Source organism: Mauremys mutica, chromosome 12, assembly GCF_020497125.1.
Source record: "Mauremys mutica isolate MM-2020 ecotype Southern chromosome 12, ASM2049712v1, whole genome shotgun sequence".
NCBI lineage: Eukaryota > Metazoa > Chordata > Testudines > Geoemydidae > Mauremys > Mauremys mutica.
This window is the reverse complement of record NC_059083.1, coordinates 16,027,249-16,044,807: the sequence shown is the minus strand read 5'-3', so window position 1 is coordinate 16,044,807 and position 17,559 is coordinate 16,027,249. Positions and strand designations below refer to the sequence as shown.

Sequence of the window (17,559 nt, the reverse complement as noted above, 5' to 3'; positions counted from 1 at the left end):
TGATTGTGTGAATGAATATGTGTGTGTGTGTGTGTGTCTGTGTGTGTATAAGGAATAAGTAGTAATGGAAACAAGTAGGAAAACATTGTCTTTTGTTTTGTTATGGTATTTACAATAAATGTGGCATCTTTGCCTTATCCCTCTTAATAAGATCCTGCTGGTTTTTATTATATTGGTACAACAGAGCAACCCCCCTATCTCCCCCGACAAAGCACAATACACCAACAGGCTCTCCCCAGAGAACGCAGCAGCTGGGGTCCAGCGTCGGAACTGCCAGAGCAGCCTTAGAGTCTTGAGCTCTCCACAAATGGATCTACATCCCCTGGGGCTCAGGACTTGAGGTTCCCCTAGAGGATGTGAAGTGGGGATGTGGTATCCCCCGTGGTTACACCCTTCAGAGTCACCTCTGCAGGGCCGGGGTTGTGTTCACGCCCCTCCTTTGCTTCACTGGGCTGCAGGCACTGGTGGCAGTGAACGCTGGGTGGTGGTGGCTGTCACCCCATTGGTCGACCCGGGCCTGAGCCGAGAAAAGGATCTCCTTAGGAGGTGAGGCAAGTTGTTCTGGGTAAAGGACGGGTGGGTGTTACACCTCATCTTCTCTTGTCCATGGCTCCCTGCCCCCGTGCTGCTCCATTCATGAGTCTTCCTTCTCCTGGAACCTGCGCACAACAAAAGCCAAGCGTCAATCCTTTGCAGAAGCTTTTACTTTTTTAATTTCTTTTTTGATCTGTGGAACTCCCTGCTGCAGGATGCTGCTAAAGTCCCAGGAAGACCAAGGACACTGCTGTGGGAAAGCTTCCCTCCCCTCCAGTATCCCTAATCCCTCTGGGGATGGAGATCCCCCATACGCTGCTCTTTGGGGGTGACCGGGGGTTCCATTTAAGAGGAGATAGAGGATTCCAGCCCCACCCTGATCCACTTTACTCCTTTTCTCCACTTAGGGTGATGAGTTACGTCACATACAGGCAGGGCACGTGGCTAAGGGCAACTCCACGAAGGAAGCCAGGAGAGACTCAAAGGAGGGCAGCAGGACTGCACAAACTGCCCCACACTGGAAAATTAGATCTACTCAGCTACATCGCCCAGAGGTGTGATAAATATCTCCCCCCCCGCCCCAAGCAGAATAGTTAAGATGACGTTAAGTCCCAGTGTAGACAGCACTTGGCTGATGGAGGAATTCTTCCGTTCAACTAGCTACCGCCTCTCAGGGAGGTGGATTACCCGAGCCGATGGGAGAACCTCTCCCGCAGTGAAGGCAGTGTCCACACTACATGTTTCAAGTGTAGACAAGTCCAAAGACTCTCCCAAGCTCCCAGGGGCGGAAAGGCTGCAGGGAGCAGCAGCCACCTCGGAAGGCTGGAGGTGAAGGGTGTGTCTGCCAGAAGGAAGCCTTAGCCGGGACAGGGCGAAGAACCCTGCACAGAGTTGGGATTTAGCTAGGCAGGGCTGTGCGGGGGAGTTCTTGCATTTCCCTGTGCATTTTTGTGAATCAATCCAGACAACACAAGAAGCCTCTGTCCAAGTTCTTAAGCCACTTTGATTTTTAATTGGTAAATCTTGGTTGCCCCGTACACACCCAGTCCGACGTCAGCCAACGCACAGATGTTAGGTTAGCGTGCACCACATTATACCAAGGCCTGGCTTAGCGTGAGTGAACAGCACTCTGGGAAAAATCTAAGCTACATCCCACAATACCCTGCAGTAATGCCACACAGACGGGAAAAATCAAGATACAGGCCTTGTGTGTCTTAGTGCAAGCCAGGGAGGCCCCTTCACAGGCCGGTACCTGGAATGCCAGTATCCACAACAAAGATAAGGAAAGGTACAGAACAAAAGGAACTGGGACAAACGGGTGGGTTGGATTTTACTGAAGAGTTTTGTAATGTATAAAATCATCCTATAAATATGACAAGCTGAAATGCTTGGGTGCACATTGTGTGCACCTTGTACAGCAAGAAAGCACAGTTAATTCTTTTTTCTGGGGAGAGTGGGAGTGGGCTAACCGTGATGTCTCATTTTAAGAGAACAACCTGGATCGGTTTAGCTGATGAGTAAATACAGCGAGATCTAGGTGACCTGGGGACGGGTCTCCTCCCCTGCGGGCAATAACTTTCCAGTCTTTCCCCTTGCACGAGAGCAGTAGGGAAGGGACGGGGCCTTACTTGCACCGGCCACAGGTGTAGAAGACGGTCTGTCCTTCGTCCGCTGATCTCATCTGCCGGGTGTGGTAGACCATGCCCTCGTGACCACACTGGGGGCACTTCCTGTCGATCTGAAAGGATCACCAAAGCCGAGTCAAATCCATGGAATGAAGATTCCCTCCCACCCCCCAAAAAATCCTTCACTGGGATAAAAGGGAAATAAATCAAGGTCAGGTGATAATGTACCGGTGGGACTTCCCACTGCAGGATGTTAGGAGACTCTTGACGTGTGTTTTCCTTCCCGCCCGCCCACAGAAATCCTCACTCACCGTGGGTCCCTTGACCTCCTGCCCATCGTCCACGATCATCAGAGGCACGGAACCCAGCCGGTTGAACTCGACGCAGGACTGGACCACCTTCCCTTCGAAATCTGTGGAGAGAGAGGAAGAGAGTTAATGAGGGATGTGTGTGTCAGAGAGAGGAGCTAATGCACTGGGCAGCACTCGACCTCACTCCCCTCCCAGAGCTGGGGATAGAACCCAGGAGTCCTGACTCCCAGCCCACCCGGCTCTAACACGCTGCCCCCCCCCGAGGGATTTCACTAGTGGACAGAGGGGAATTCAGCTCCCCTAGATAAATACCAGAACGTGTGTGGGGTGTGATGCTGCCGCCCTCACCTCGTACGTCAATGGAGAAGGAGCAGCGCACGCACGTCACCTTGTCCTGGATGCCTGGCAGAGGCAGGATGGTCCCACACTCCGGGCAGAAATCCAGGTCCGACTGGAAGCAGGAGGTGCCCAGCTCCATGGCTGCCTGCGAGAAAAGCCACCGGATTAGCTGGGTGGCCAGCGGCACCCTGACCAGCGCTGCTCTGAGCTACCGCAGGTCCCAGCCGGGCCCCTGGCACCAGGACGGGTGGGGGGAGGAATGGGGCCTTTGCAGGAGAGGCCAAATCAGGGCATGTTTATCTGCATCAATTTACACCCCCCACCCAGTACCCATGAAAACTCCCACCCCTCCCAGGTGCCCCTAGTGCCTCCCATAACCACACCCACAACCCTCCCTCCACCCAGCCCCACCCCCTCTCACCTCAACCCTCCCCCACCCAGCCCTCATCCCTGCCCCCTCTCACCCCAACCCCCTCCCACCCACTCCCCACCCCTGCCCCCTCTCACCCCAACCCTCCCCCACCACCCAGTCCCCACCCCTGCCCCCTCTCACCCCTGCCCCCCAGCCCTCCCGGGACCCCTCAATAAATCTTCCACCCCTGATTAGTCGCCCCCAGCACCCCCCGGTGCCTCCTTAAAAAGGGCTGGTCCCTGTCCCTTAATCAATTCTCCTTCTGCCCCCCCGATCCCCTCCCCCACTCACCCCCAGGTGCGCTGCTTCCTCTCTGCCCCCGGCCCCCCACGTGTCTGAGCGTTCGGAGAAGACAACTGCGGCCCGGCGTGGGCTAGAGCGTCCCCTAGTCCTCCAGAGGAGTAGAGGGGAGGCGAGAGGTAGAGTGTCAACCATAGGCACTTCGGCTCCGCAGCCAATGGAAAACAGCTGCCAGCCTCGCCCCTCCCCCAGCTCTCCCGGTGCCCCTCCCTCCCGACCTGCAGCCCCCGCCAGCCCGGCCCCTCCCCCCAGCTCTGCCGGTGCCCCTCACGGCCGACCCTCCCCCACACCTGATGGCAGCCCCCTGCTAGCCAAGCCGATGGCTCCCAGGTTTCCTGGTGCCTCTCAGTGCTGACCCAGGCACCAGCTGCTATTCCCAGCCCTGTCTGCAAGCCCAGGTTGAAGCCTCTGCAGTTAATCCAGCACTAGGAGAGGTGCAAGGCTCCGTGTCCTGTTCTCCAGCCCCCCCCTCTGGGGCCAGCTCAGAACCAAAGCCCTAGAGGGGAAAGATAGAACCCAGGAGTCCTGACTCCCAGTCCCCCCTCCTCTAACCCGCTAGATCCCACACACCTCCTATTGCCAGGGATAGAACCCCAGAGTCCTGCCTCCCACCTCCAACCCACTCGACCCCACTCCCATCCCAGAGCTGGGGATAGAACCCAGGAGTCCTGACTCCTTGCCTTCTTCCTCTAATTGGACTGCATTACCTCTTAGGTGGAGGAATCTGCTGAAAATCTTGAGCCCTTACGCTGCCAGGCGGAGGTCGACGATCAGTATAAGACATGGTTACAGGGTCCATATATTAGGAATCCCCAAGCTGGGTCAGCCCAGGGAGCCACCTAGCCCAAGAGCTTGTCTCTGGGCAGTGGCCAGCACCAGGTGGTTCAGGGAAAGGGGCGAGACACCCTCTAATATTCTTCACATGGTGCTTCGTTGCGCTTGGATCAGCAACATCCCTCGTCCCAAAGAGGTAAAGCCCCGATCCTGCAAAGACTTAAACGCGCTTAACTTCAGGCACACAAGTTTGACTTTGATGGGGGACAGTTGAGCCCCATGTTAAGTCTCTGCAGGATCCGGGCCTCAAACAAGTGGGTGAGAACAATAGGGTTGGTGGTTCGGTGGCAGAATTCTTTTCGCCCAGATGCTAGGGTGATGGGCATCCATCTAAAGCCCTAAGCCAGGGTAGAGCCTTGGGACCCAGGAGTGGGAGGGTTTGTGGTCACTAGGAAGGAAAGGGAGGTGGATTTCACAGAGAGAGGCTGCTTCCGGCTTGAGCCCTTGTCATAGAAACTTAGGGTTGGAAGAGACCTCAGGAGGTATCTAGTCCAACCCCCTGCTCAAAGCAGGACCAATCCCCAACTAAATCATCCCAGCCAGGGCTTTGTCAAGCCTGACCTTAAAAACCTCTAAGGATGGAGATTCCACCACCTCCCTAGGTAACCCATTCCAGGGCTTCACCACCCTCCCAGTGAAATAGTGTTTCCTTATATCCAACTAGACCTTCCTCACTGCAACTTGAGACCATTGCTCCTTGTTCTGTCATCTGCCACCACTGAGAACAGCCGAGCTCCATCCTCTTTGGATCCCCCCTTCAGGTAGTTGAAGGCTGCTATCAAATCCCCCCTCATTCTTCTCTTCTGCAGACTAAACAAGCCCAGTTCCCTCAGCCTCTCCTCATAAATCATGTGTCCCAGTCCCCTGATCATTTTCGTTGCCCTCTGCTGGACTCTCTATAATTTGTCCACATCCCTTCTGTAGTGGGGAGCCCAAAACTGGACGCAATACTCCAGATGTGGCCTCACCAGTGCTGAATAGAGGGGAATAATCACGTCGCTTGATCAGCTGGCAACACTCCTACTAATGCAGTGCAATATGCCATTGGCCTTCTTGGCAACAAGGGCACACTGCCGTTTCATATCCAGCTTCTCATCCACTGTGATCCCCAGGTCCTTTTCTGCAGAACTGCTGCTTAGCCAGTCGGTCACCAGCCTGTAGTGGTGTATGGGATTCGTCTATCCTAAGTGCAGGACTTTGCACTTGTCCTTGTTGAACCTCATCAGATTTCTTTTGGCCCAATCCTCCAATTTGTCTAGGTCACTCTGGACCCTATCCCTACCCTCCAGCGTATCTACCTCTCCCCCCAGCTTAGTGGCATCGGTGAACTTGCTGAGGGTGCAATTCATCCCATCATCCAGATCATTAATAACCCTTATTGCTTGCAAAGGGTTTCTGGGGAGTGTGTTCCTACTGAAAGATTGATTGACAACTGGTTAATTAACCAGCACCATTGGCCAGCGCTTATTGCTACTTGTATCTGAATAGCTCATTAGTGGAGCTAATAGACTCCTAACGGTGAACTGATCTTCTGTTCAGTCGCGGTCAGTCCAATATATCTCTAGCAGCCCTGATTCCCTGGGGCTGTTCCTGCATTTGGGAGCAGGTCACGGGAGCTAAACCACCTTTGCGATCCCTCCACCCCCGGGCCCTGAGTTCTCTTGTGCCTCTTCTCCACAGCAGCTGCTGGGCCAAGGATTTTTCCCAGGTGGCTACGAATGGAGGGGAGGGCCTGGGCTGGAGGTGGGAGTGGGCGCAGAGCAGGGGTAGCAGGGGGTGGCCAGGATGAAGCTGCAGCGCCGCTGATATTTGGCACCCTTGCAAAGCCCCAGAGGTGCGACCGTATCTGGATCTCGGCCTGCGCCAAGCTCCGTGGTGACTGGCTCCGGGGCTCACAAGCTGCCTCCCCGCTGTCCCTTTGTCTGTGAGCCACGATCGTTGTGGGGACCCATCTCGAGGGCCCCTAGGTTAGGAATCCACAGGTTCTGGCCCATCGAGCCAACCCTCCCATGGGGCTGAGGTGCGTCATGGTCCGTTTGTGGTTACGTCGTTGCAGGATCGGGGCGGAGGATCCGATGCGATAAGAGGAGACGCATTGGAGCGTCGGGAGACAGGCTGAGGGCTGTTCCCAGCTGCGCTGGGTTTTTCATAGGCCTGCTGGGAAGCAGGGAACGGCTGCAGCGCATTGGCCATGCCCTCCCTGCGCCCAGCCCCATCTGTCTCACTGCTTGCCCCTAGCCCACCGCTGTGCTGGGGTGGGGGATGGGACCTGGGTAGAGTGGGGCACGTGTCTCAGTTTCCCATCTGTCACATCTTAGAATCATAGGACTGGAAGGGACCTCGAGAGGTCATCGAGTCTAGTCCCCTGCCCTCATGGCAGGACTAAGTATTATCTAGACCATCCTGACAGGTGTTTGTCCAACCTGCTCTTAAAAATCTCCAGTGATGGAGATTCCACAACCTCCCTGGGCAATTTATTCCAGCGCTTAACCACCCTGAGAAGAAGTTTTTCCTAATGTCCAACCTAAACCGCCCTTGCTGCAATTTAAGCCCATTGCTTCTTCTCTTTTCCTCAGAGGTTAAGAAGAACATTTTTTCTCCCTCGTCCTTGTAACAACCTTTTATGTACATGAAAACTGTTCTCATGTTCTCCTCGGTCTTGGCTTTTCCACACTAAACAAACCAAATTTCTTCAATCTTCCCTCATAGGTCATGTTTTCTAGACCTTTCATCATTTCATCAATGCCCTGGTGCAGAAGAATATGGGGTACTGGAGTAACTGGAAAATGACCTGGGGCAGACGGGTCTGGGGCAATGGAGTAAATGGACAATGACCTAGTGTAGAAGGGTATGAGGCACTGGAGTCACTGAACTATGGCCTGGTACAGAAGGGTATTTGGTACTGGAGAAACTCCACAATGACCTGGTGCAGAAAAGTCTGGGGTAGTGGAATAACTGGGCAGTGACCCAGGACAGAAGGGTTTGGGGCTCTGGAGTAACTGGAGAATGCCCTGGTGCAGAAGGGTATCGGACACTGGAATAACTGGACGATGAACTGGTACAGAAGAGTGTGGGACACTGGAGTAACTGGATAGTGACCTAGTGCAGAAGGGTATGTGTGTCTGGAGTAACTGGATAGTGACCTAGTGCAGAAGGGTATGTGTGTCTGGAGTAACTGGATAGTGACCTAGTGCAGAAGGGTATGTGCGTCTGGAGTAACTGGATAGTGACCTAGTGCAGAAGGGTATGTGCGTCTGGAGTAACTGGATAGTGACCTAGTGCAGAAGGGTATGTGCGTCTGGAGTAACTGGATAGTGACCTAGTGCAGAAGGGTATGTGCGTCTGGAGTAACTGGATAGTGACCTAGTGCAGAAGGGTATGTGTGTCTGGAGTAACTGGATAGTGACCTAGTGCAGAAGGGTATGTGTGTCTGGAGTAACTGGATAGTGACCTAGTGCAGAAGGGTATGTGTGTCTGGAGTAACAGGACAATGAGTTGGTGCAAAAGGGTCTGGGGTAATGGAGTAACTGTAGAATTACCTGGTGCAGAAGCGTATGGGGACACTGGAGTAACAGAACAATGAGCTGGTGCAAAAGGGTCTGGGGTAATGGAGTAACTGTAGAATTACCTGGTGTAGAAGGGTCTGGGGTAGTGGAATAACTGACATTGACCTGGTGCAGAAGGTTATTGGGGTCTGAAGTAACTGGACAATGACCTGGTGCAGAAGGGACTGGAATACTGGAGTAACTGGACAATGCTCTGGTGCCGAATGCTATGGGACACTGGAGTAACTGGAGAATGACCTGGTGCAGACGTGTATGGGGCACTGGAGTGACTGGACAATGAGCTGTTGCAGACGGATGTGGGGTACTGGAGTAACCTGATGTAGAAAGATATGGGGCACCGTAGTAACTGAGCAATGACCTGATGCAGAAGGGTCTGGGGTCCTGGAGTAACTGCACAATGACGTGGTTCCGAAGGGTTTGGGGTACTGGGGTAACTGGAGAATGCCCTGGTGCTGAAGGGCACGGGACACTGGAGTAACTGGACAATGAGCTGGTGCAGAAGGGTGTGGGGCACTGGAGTAACTGGACAATGAGCTGGTGCAGGGTATTGGGTACCGGAGTAACTGTAGAATGACTGATTGCAACAGGGTATGGGGTAGTGGAACAACTGACAGTGACCTGGTGCCAAAGTGTGTGGTGACCTGGTGCAGAAGTGGGTGGGGTCCTGGAGTTACTGGAGAATAACTTGGTGCAAAAGGGTCTGGGGCACTGGAGTCACTGGCCAATGGCCTGGCACAGACGGGTTTGGGGCACTGGAGTCACTGGACAATGGCCTGGCACAGACGGGTTTGGGGCACTGGAAATAACTGGCCAATGGCCTGGCACAGACGGGTTTGGGGCACTGGAGTCACTGGCCAATGGCCTGGCGCAGACGGGTTTGGGGCACTGGTCTGGCTGGCCTATGATCTGATGCCAAGAGATCCAGCCCGTGCCTGTGACAGGAAAGTTTGGGCATGGCTCGGCGCCAGTTGTCCCGTTTAGACTCAGGGCCCCGAGACATCACATCCCAGGGCTCCTCATTAGGCTTCGGATGCGTCGCGCTGGGCCTTGTTAGCATCTCTGCTCCTGCTTCCAGCTGCAGGATCCAGCCACTGGGGCTCTGGGGGTTATTAAAAACGCGGTCTGTTTGTGATGCAGCCTCTGACGAGCCCCCTGGCGGGGCCATTAAAAAGTTTCCTGTTCGAGATTCAGAAGGGAACCTAAGTAAGTCCAAAGGGAACCAAACACGAGCGAGTCCCACGTGCAGCAGGAGAGCTTTTGTGTTAATTTGAATGGAATAAGGGCACCCAGAGACTCACAGGTGTTAGCATGACCCTGCCAGTTGTACAACTCTAAGCCGTCAATCATGGTTCAGGGGTTTGAGGATGGAGACCTCAGCCGACTCCAACCCCTGGGCAAAGCACTGGAAAATTCACGCCATGGTTGGAAATAGATTGAGTCAGACACAGCGGAGGGAAAAGAATTTCCACTCAAGACACGCATCCGTTTGAATCTGCCATTGGCTGGTGAGGCGAAACTAACGTAACCCAAACTTTTCCAAGGGCCTTTTTCAGAGGGGACATTGCTTAGACTCTCTTATTTTGTCAAACAATCCCCAGTAGGGTGGCAGAAAGTGCTGGAGATCAGTCGACGGCTGTGCCTGGTGATTCTCTTTCCTGCCTTTAACAAAACAGAAGGACCCAAGAGGAGAAGAGAGACCATAGCGGGACAGTCCAGCTTTTCTTCATCTCAGGTGCCTGGTCAGCCTTAGGCAGATGTGACTCCCATGGGGTTGGGCGCCTAAATGTCTTTGAGGATCTGACCCAACGTGTCAAACATCGAAGGGTACAGCTGAGTCTCAGAGCTCAGGTCTACGCGCTTGGGCTTGGACTAAAAATACCTGAGGAAACGTGCGGCCTAGGGTTCTGAGACTTGCTGCTGTGGGTGTCTACTTGGCATGGAGACATTCCCTGATATCTGTCCAGATCCTAATGCTGGGACCTATCTATCCGCTCAGTCCCCTCCTATTCCACTGGACTGATTTAGCCTTTTACTTAGCTTTCTGGCCTAGCTATCTACAGTGCAGCCAATACAGAGAGCGCTGTGAATGAAATCTAGATGGCAACACATTTATTAACTCAGGCGCTCAGCGTTCGAGTTGGAGAGGCGAGGACGGCAGGGCAAAGTCAGTGGCGCCTAGGGTGACCAGATGTCCCGATTTTATAGGGAAAGTCCTGATTTTTGGGTCTTTTTCTTATATAGGCTCCTATTACCCCCCACCCACTGTCTCGATTTTTCACATTTGCTGTCTGGTCACCCTAGTGGTGCCAGTTCAGCCCTGCGGCATTAGAGCATAAAGGGAAGATTTATCACAGGCGACAATGGGCGGAGAGTCAGGAAATCCAGCGTCCCATTAGCCTGGTGACCCCGAGACCTGGACACGGCTCCTCAAAGGCTTCCATTGAAATCAATGGATACCGCCCTGCATGTCCTATGAGTCAGGTAGGGCTCATAATCTCTGTTTGCTGGCTGAGCTCATCCTAACGGCATTTCCCGGTCCCTGTACTTTCTGAACACGGCTCCCGGTCAACTCCAAGACGTCAGGGGATGTTCTGGGCATCGCTGGGCAGAAGCCGATTCATTTAGGGGAAATTCGGAAAACCAGAAGGGGAGAAACGGGGGACACATGGAGTCCCTGCCGTCTGTTTAGCACAGTCGCAGCTTCAAGCACCTCTTCAGTTGTCTAGAGATCAAAAAATTGGTTGGTGACACCCACTAATGCTTCCCAGCCTGACCATGCGGCCCCCCTGAATGAATTGTCTCCCAGGCAGAAAGAATAGAAATAATACTGGTGGAGGAAGTGGGGCACACAGAGCCATGGGGGGGGGCGGGAATGGCAGGCAGTGCAGAACAGGGGTGTGCAGAGTCCCAGGGATATGGGGAGAATGGGGGAGCCTGAAATGTGGGGAGGGGGTAACGGGGGAGAAACAGAGCCCCTGGAGTGATTTGCAGGGAGTCCCTGAAATGGAGTGGAGAAGGGTGCACACGGAGCTTGTGGGAGGGAATGGAGGGAGCCCCTGGTGGGAACAAGGACCTCAGCCTGCACAAGCCATGAAGTGTCAATGTCTAGGACAGAGGGGGAAACTGAGGTGCAGAGTGGTTAAGTGACTCGCCCAAGGTCAGACAGCAACTCTGTGGCAGGGCCAGGTTTCGTGTCCAGGACGAATATGCTGCTGTAACTCATTAGACCCCACTCCCACCCCCCAGAGCTTGGAGAAAACCTGGCTCCCAGCCCCCCACCCCCAGCCCACTAGACTCTACTCCCCTCCCTTCCCCTCTCCTAGCTGGGGCTAGAACCCGGGAGTCCTGACTCCCCGCCCCATTGACTAGCTGTCTCTGCAGGGAGGATAAAGGATCTAGCAGCAGGACAGCTCTTCTATAGGTCAATTGGTCCTATGTGTTTAGTGCTGCGGGACAGGGATTCTATTCCGGGCTCCCCAGAAGTGGGTGTAGCTGGGATTTCAGTTCCTGGGGATTCCCAGTGCGGCTTTGCCACTGCCATCCACTCCCTGGTTTGTGGGAAAATCACAGGACAAGTGTACGACTCGTTTCCTGGCAGGTTCTCTGCTCGGGGAGGCAGCGCCTCCTTCTCCAAGCGTCTAACCCATTGCGCCCAATCCTCAGTGCAGATCAGAGAAGACACTCCAGCCCTTCGTCTGAGTCTCGAGCTCTTCTCTCGGAAGCACCAGGTCCTTCGCGAGGTCCCTCTGCTCCTCCTCCGAGCTGACCGGCCGGTACCCAAAGACCTCCATGGCCGGCTTGCAGATCTCCTGCACTTCCTGTACCTGGTGGAAGCTAAGCTGGTGCCTCCAGGCCTGCGAGACCTTGCTGGCATCTCTCCACACTGCGGTGACCTCAGGGTCCGGAGGCCCAGACCAGTGGGTGATGTTATGCACCCAGGCCTCGAGCTGGGGGGAGGAGGCCAAGCTGGTGTAGCGGTACCACTCGGCTACTTGGCCCAGTGGATCCCGGACCAGGTCTTCATAGCGGGTCAGGAGGTAGCGTCCATGCAGGGCAGAAGGTGGGTGGTGCAAGGTGGCCAGGTATATGCCGGCTTGGCTGTGGCAGACTTTGCGCATGACCAGCCGGGCGTTGGGCGTGGCATTGTGGGCCTGGCTGATGAGCAGGTCGTCTGCGTAGAGCGAGATGAGCTGGCGGGAGGCGTAGACAGCCTGGGGGTCCCGCACCAGGTGGATGATGCGGAGGTCGAGGGCTGGGTCGGCCAAGAGCGGGTAGAGTGCCTCCAGCTGGAAGAACCTGACGACCTTCAGCGCCACGTGGCTGTAGGTGATGCAGGCCTCCGCTGCCTTCCCGAAGGGGCTGGCATTGCAGTGGGCCTGGCACTCCCCCGGACTCACGATGTCCCCGCGCCGGAAGGCCTCGCAGGCGGGTGGGGAGCAGAGGGCCCGACTCATGAGCCACATGAAGATCTGGGACACCTGGTGGGGCTGATGCATAAAGTCCTGCAGCACGGCCGTCTCACACCGGAAGAGGGCGCGGATCAGGTCCCGGGCAGGCCCCTGCAGCAGCTCCGGGCTGCCTCCGGGCAGGTGGTGCCAGACATGCCTGGCCGGCTCCATCAGGTAGAAGACGTCGGGGTGCTGGCTGAAGAGCTGGCCGGCGAAGGTGGAGCCCGAGCGCCAGCTGGAGAGGAGGAGTATGTGGGTCCTGCCGGGAGGAGGCGGCGCGGCGCCGTGCCAGCAGCCCAGCCAGAGGAGCAGGAGTGTGGACGAGAGCAGGAGCAGCAGGCGCCAGGAACATCTGGTGAACATCCTGCCCAGGTGGCGGAACCTACCGCAGACAGAACAAGGTTTAGTACGGGCACGTCCCCTCATCCCTCTCCTCCCTCAGAAGCCTCTTGGGCAGAGCCCTGTGCTGTCATGTAATGGACACCACCTTGGCCGATGCACAGGGGATTGACTGGGGAACCTTCGTACATAAGAACGGCCACACTGGGTCAGACCAAAGGTCCATCTAGCCCAGTGTCCTGCCTTCTGACAGTGGCCAATGCCAGGTGCCCCAGAGGGAATGAACAGCACGGGTGCCCATCAAGTGATCCATCCCCTGCCACCCAATAGGGGCAGGGAGGGGGCAGAGTTGGGCGGGGACTTTGGGGAAGGGGTTGGAATGGGGGCGGGCCAGGGGCGGGGCCGGGGGCGGCAGGGCACCAGCACCCACCAGCACTGGGGAAAGTTGGTGCCTATGACTTCAGCCCCACTGCCAGATATGGTTGCGTCGACTCCTGCCCCCGTGGTCGAGCCCGGACCCTTCTCGCTCACCCAGGCCGAGTTGACAGCTACACCTCCTGTCAACCCTGGAGGTGTTTGAGGCTGCTGGGGGCAAAGCAATGATGGCCTCGCGGTCTCCATCCCTGGTGCACCACTCCCCTGAGCCAGAACAGGTCATTAGCCTCTTTGGTCACCAAGCCCTCGGTGTGGCCCCTCGACACCTCCCAGTACCACTCCTCCCTCGTCCTCCTTTTCTGAGTCCTCGGAGTCAGACTCCTATCAATCTCGTCGGAGAAGAAATAGACAGTCCAGATCATCACAAGACCGGCACCGTGGCCTGCGCATTGGCAGGCCCCGGCATAATGGCTTTTGGACTCCCTGGGCCTTTCACCAAGGCCAAGGGCGGAGCCAAGGGTCGCATTCCAGGGCGGTGTCGGTAGCCTCGGCCACTTTCATGCCGCCTCCGGCATTGTCGGGGGTCTCTTCCTCCTCCTCTCCAGATGAAGCGCTGGTGGGCACTTTGGTAGCCCTGGCCCTGGAGGACAATAGGGTCCTACAGCAATTGCTGAGGAGGGTTTCCCAGGGCCTGGGCATTCAGGCGGAGGAGATAGTGGAGGAGACAGCTTCAGTGGTGGACATCCTCGCCCGCTCCTGCCCGGCAAGTATTGCCCTATCCCTCATAAAGACCATTGCCGACACCATCAAAACCTTATGGCAGACCCCGGCTTCATTGCCCCCTATGTCTAAACGCAATGAAAGATGCTATTTTGTGCTGTCCAGGAGCTACCAGCACTTGTATACCCATCCTCCACCAGATTCCTTCGCCATGGATGCTGCTAACCAACGCAAGTGCCAGAGCTACCAAGGCCCCTTCCCCAAAGAATCAGGAGGCAAAATGACTCGACCTTTTTGGGAGAAAGGTCTATTCCATTGGTGGCTTATGGCTCCGCATTTCTGATCAGCAGGCCATTGTCGGCAGGCACTGCTACTATACAACGGCAAAGTCCGCAGAGCTGCTGCCGCAGGACTCCTGTGCCGATTCTTGGCCCTGGTGGAGGAGAGCAAGCTCATTTCCCGAGCTTCATTGCAGGCTGCTCTGGATGGGGCTGATGCGGCCACTCGGATGATGTCTACTGGGATTGCCATGAGAAGGAGCTCCTGGCTCCAGGTATCAGGTCTGCCATACGAGGTCCAGCAGACCATTCAGGAGCTGCCCTTTGAGGGTGGGACTCTATTTTCTGAAAAGACGGAAAAAAGGCTACCCATCCTCAGGCCAGGGATCTGGCCCGTCCAAACTTTCATCCGGCCAGAGGCAGGCCTTTTGAAGGGGTGAACAAGGACAGTGCACCAGCACTTGGACTGGATCCAACCTGCCTTACCTTCTCGTCCTGAGTATCCCCTTTCTACCCTGCTTGGGCCTGTATCATGTCGGACCGCTGGGTGCTCTGCACAGTAGAGAAGGGATACTCCTTCCAATTCTCTGTCCTCCTGCCTTCCACCCCACTTCCCCATCCCTCTTCAGGAACCCTTCTCACGAGCAGCTCCCACACTCGCTCCTATTGCTCGGGGCAGTGGAAGAGGTTCCTCAGGAACTGAAGGGCGAGAGCTTCTATTCCTGGTATTTCCTAATACCAAAAGCAGGCTCAGGCAAAAGTGCCAGCAGTTTTGCTCCTTCCTGAATCACAGCCCAGACTCCATCGCTGCTGCGTTCCTCCTCCCATGGGGAGGCCGTCTTCTCTACGCGTTCCCGCCCATCTCTCTCGTTCACAACATGCTCCTCAAGATATGGAGGGAAGAGGCTTCAGTGATATTGATAGCTCCAGCCTGGCCCTGCCAACACTGATACACATCTCTCCTGGAAATGCCCATGGAAGCCCCAGTTACCTTGCCACTCCTCCTGGACTTAATAATACAGGATCACAGCTGTCTCCAGCATCCGAACCTCTAGTCGTTGCACCTTATGGCGTGGAAGCTCCATGGCTGAACCCCACAGAACTCTCCTGCTCGGACCTGGTTAGACAAGTCCTCCTTGGCAGTAGAAAACCGTCTACCAGGCAGGGGCGGCTCTACATATTCCGCCGCCCCAAGCAGTCATGCGTGGGAGGCGCACCGGAGCCCCGGGAGCAGCGGACCTCCCGCGGGCTTGACTGGTGAGGGTCCGCTAGTCGCGTGGCTCGGCTGGACCTCCCGCAGCTGCGGGCGGTTCACTGGTCCGGCGGCTGCGGTTGAGCTGCCGCAGGCATGCCTACGGGAGGTCCAGCCGACCCGAGCGACCAGCGAACCATCCGCAGTCACGCCTGTGGGAGGTCCACTGGAGCCGCGGGAGGAGCGCTCCCTCCGCAGTGTTGCCTGCGGCAGGTCCGGTCCTCCCGGGGCTCCGGTGGACCTCCCGCAGGCGTGACTGCGGCAGGTCCGCCGGCCCAATCTGCCGCCCCACGCGCGTGCGTGTCGCGCTGGGGTCTGGAGCTGGCCCTGCTACCAGGGCTACTTACCTGGCCAAGTGGAAGAGATTCTCAATCTGGTTATGTGCAGCATCACTCGTCCCCCGATGCTTGCCTCTATACCACTCATACTGGACTACCTTCTCCATTTCAAGCAGCAGGGCCTGTCCATGTCGTCAATAAGGGTTCACTTGGCCTCCACCTCTGCCTTCCATCCAGGTGCAGAGGACCGGTCGGTGTTTGCCACCCCTAATGGTCAGTCATTTCCTGAAAGGTCTCGACAGACTATAGCCGCACGTCCGGCAACCGGCCCTGACCTGAGACCTCAGTCTGGTCCTTTCTAAATTGATGGGTCCGTCCTTTGAACCACTGGCGATGTGTTCCCTGCTCTACCTGTCATACAAGATGGCATTTCTGGTAGCGATAACCTCAGCCAGGAGGGTGTCTGAGCTCAAAGCCCTGACATCAGAGCCCCCATACACCGTGTTCTGTAAGGACAAAGTTCAGCTCAGGCCTCATCCAGTGTTCCTCCCAAGGGTTGTCTCCCAATTTCACATCAACCAGGACATCTTCCTCCCAGTAGTCTATCCTAAGCCGCACTCGAGTGGCAGGGAGCAGAGGCTTCACTCATTGGACGTCCACAGAGCGTTAGCCTTCTACATCAAGAGAATTAAACCATTCCAAAAGTCCATTCAATTGTTTGTGACCTGGCAGACAGGATGAAGGGACTTCCAGTCTCCTCCCAATGAATTTCCTCATGGATCACGTCCTGCATCCGTGAATGCTATAACTTGGCAGAGGTGCCTGCCTCTCTGCTCACAGCGCACTCCACTAGGGCGCAGGCTTCTTCAGCAGCATTCCTGGCGCAAGTCCCAACCCAGGAAATCTGCAGAGCGGTGACATGGTCGTCCATATATACTTTCACCGCACACTACGCGATTACCCAGGAGGCCAGAGATGATGCGGCCTTTGGTAGAGCAGTGCTCCAGTCAGTGGACAACTTCGACCCTGCCTCCATAACTTAGGCTTGTGAGTCACCTGATTGGAATGGACATGAACAATCACTCAAAGAAGAAAAAATGGTTACTCACCTTCTCATAACTCTTGTTCTTCGAGATGTGTCGTTCGTGTCCATTCCAATATCCACCCACCTAACCCTATGTGGGAGTAGCTGGCAAGACGGAACTGAGGGGGTGGTGGTTCGGTAGGGCCCTATATTGAGCGCCATGATGGCGCCACTCCAGGGGGCACCCTCTCCAACCCAACGGATGCTGCTAGGGGGGAAATCTTCCGGTTGCCGTGCACGCATGCACACACACCTGATTGGAATGGACACGAACAACACATCTCGAAGAACAAGAGTTATGAGAAGGTGAGTAACCGTTTTTTTCCTTTTGTTTGTTTTAAACCTGCTGCCTATTAATTTCATTGGGTGACCCCTAGTTCTTGTGTTATGAGAAGGAGTAAACATCACTTGCTTATTTCCTTTCTCCACACCATGATTTTATAGACCTATATCACATCCCCCCCTTAGTCGTCTCTTTTCCAAGCTGAAAAGTCCCAGTCTTATTAATCTCTCCTCATAGGGAAACTGTTCCACACCCCTAATCATCTTTGTTGCCCTTTTGTGAATCTTTTCCAATTCCAATATATCTTTTTTGAGATGGGGTGACCACACCGGGACACAGTATTCAAGATGTGGGTGTACCATGGATTTATATAGAGGCAACACGATATTTTCTGTCTTATTACCTATCCCTTTCTTAATGATTCCCAATATTCTGTTCGCTTTTTTGACTGCTGCTGCACATTGAATGGATGTTTTCAGAGAACTATCCACAATGAGTTCAAGATCTCTTTCTTGAGTGGTAACAGAGGGGGTAAACAGACCCCCCCCCCCATCGTTTTGTATGTTTAGTTGGGGTTATGT

The 17,559-nt window shown here is 55.2% G+C and overlaps 2 protein-coding genes across 2 annotated transcripts; both read right to left on the bottom strand.

Moving 5' to 3' along the window:
* Nucleotides 1–132: 132 nt before the first annotated feature.
* On the bottom strand, nucleotides 133–4,320 carry LOC123345749 (DNA-directed RNA polymerase I subunit RPA12-like). Its single transcript, XM_044982796.1, has 6 exons — nucleotides 4,229–4,320; nucleotides 3,513–3,612; nucleotides 2,819–2,954; nucleotides 2,471–2,571; nucleotides 2,163–2,272; nucleotides 133–659 (listed from the first exon to the last, which is right to left on the bottom strand). The coding sequence occupies exons 1-6, from the start codon at nucleotides 4,318–4,320 to the stop codon at nucleotides 635–637; spliced, it is 564 nt and encodes a 187-aa protein (XP_044838731.1). The 3' UTR covers nucleotides 133–634.
* A 7,260-nt stretch (nucleotides 4,321–11,580) lies between these two features.
* Nucleotides 11,581–15,778, bottom strand: LOC123346602 (carbohydrate sulfotransferase 6-like). Its single transcript, XM_044984077.1, has 3 exons — nucleotides 15,681–15,778; nucleotides 13,580–13,723; nucleotides 11,581–12,751 (listed from the first exon to the last, which is right to left on the bottom strand). Exons 1-3 carry the CDS (start codon nucleotides 15,776–15,778, stop codon nucleotides 11,581–11,583), a joined length of 1,413 nt encoding a protein of 470 aa, XP_044840012.1.
* Nucleotides 15,779–17,559: the final 1,781 nt, after the last annotated feature.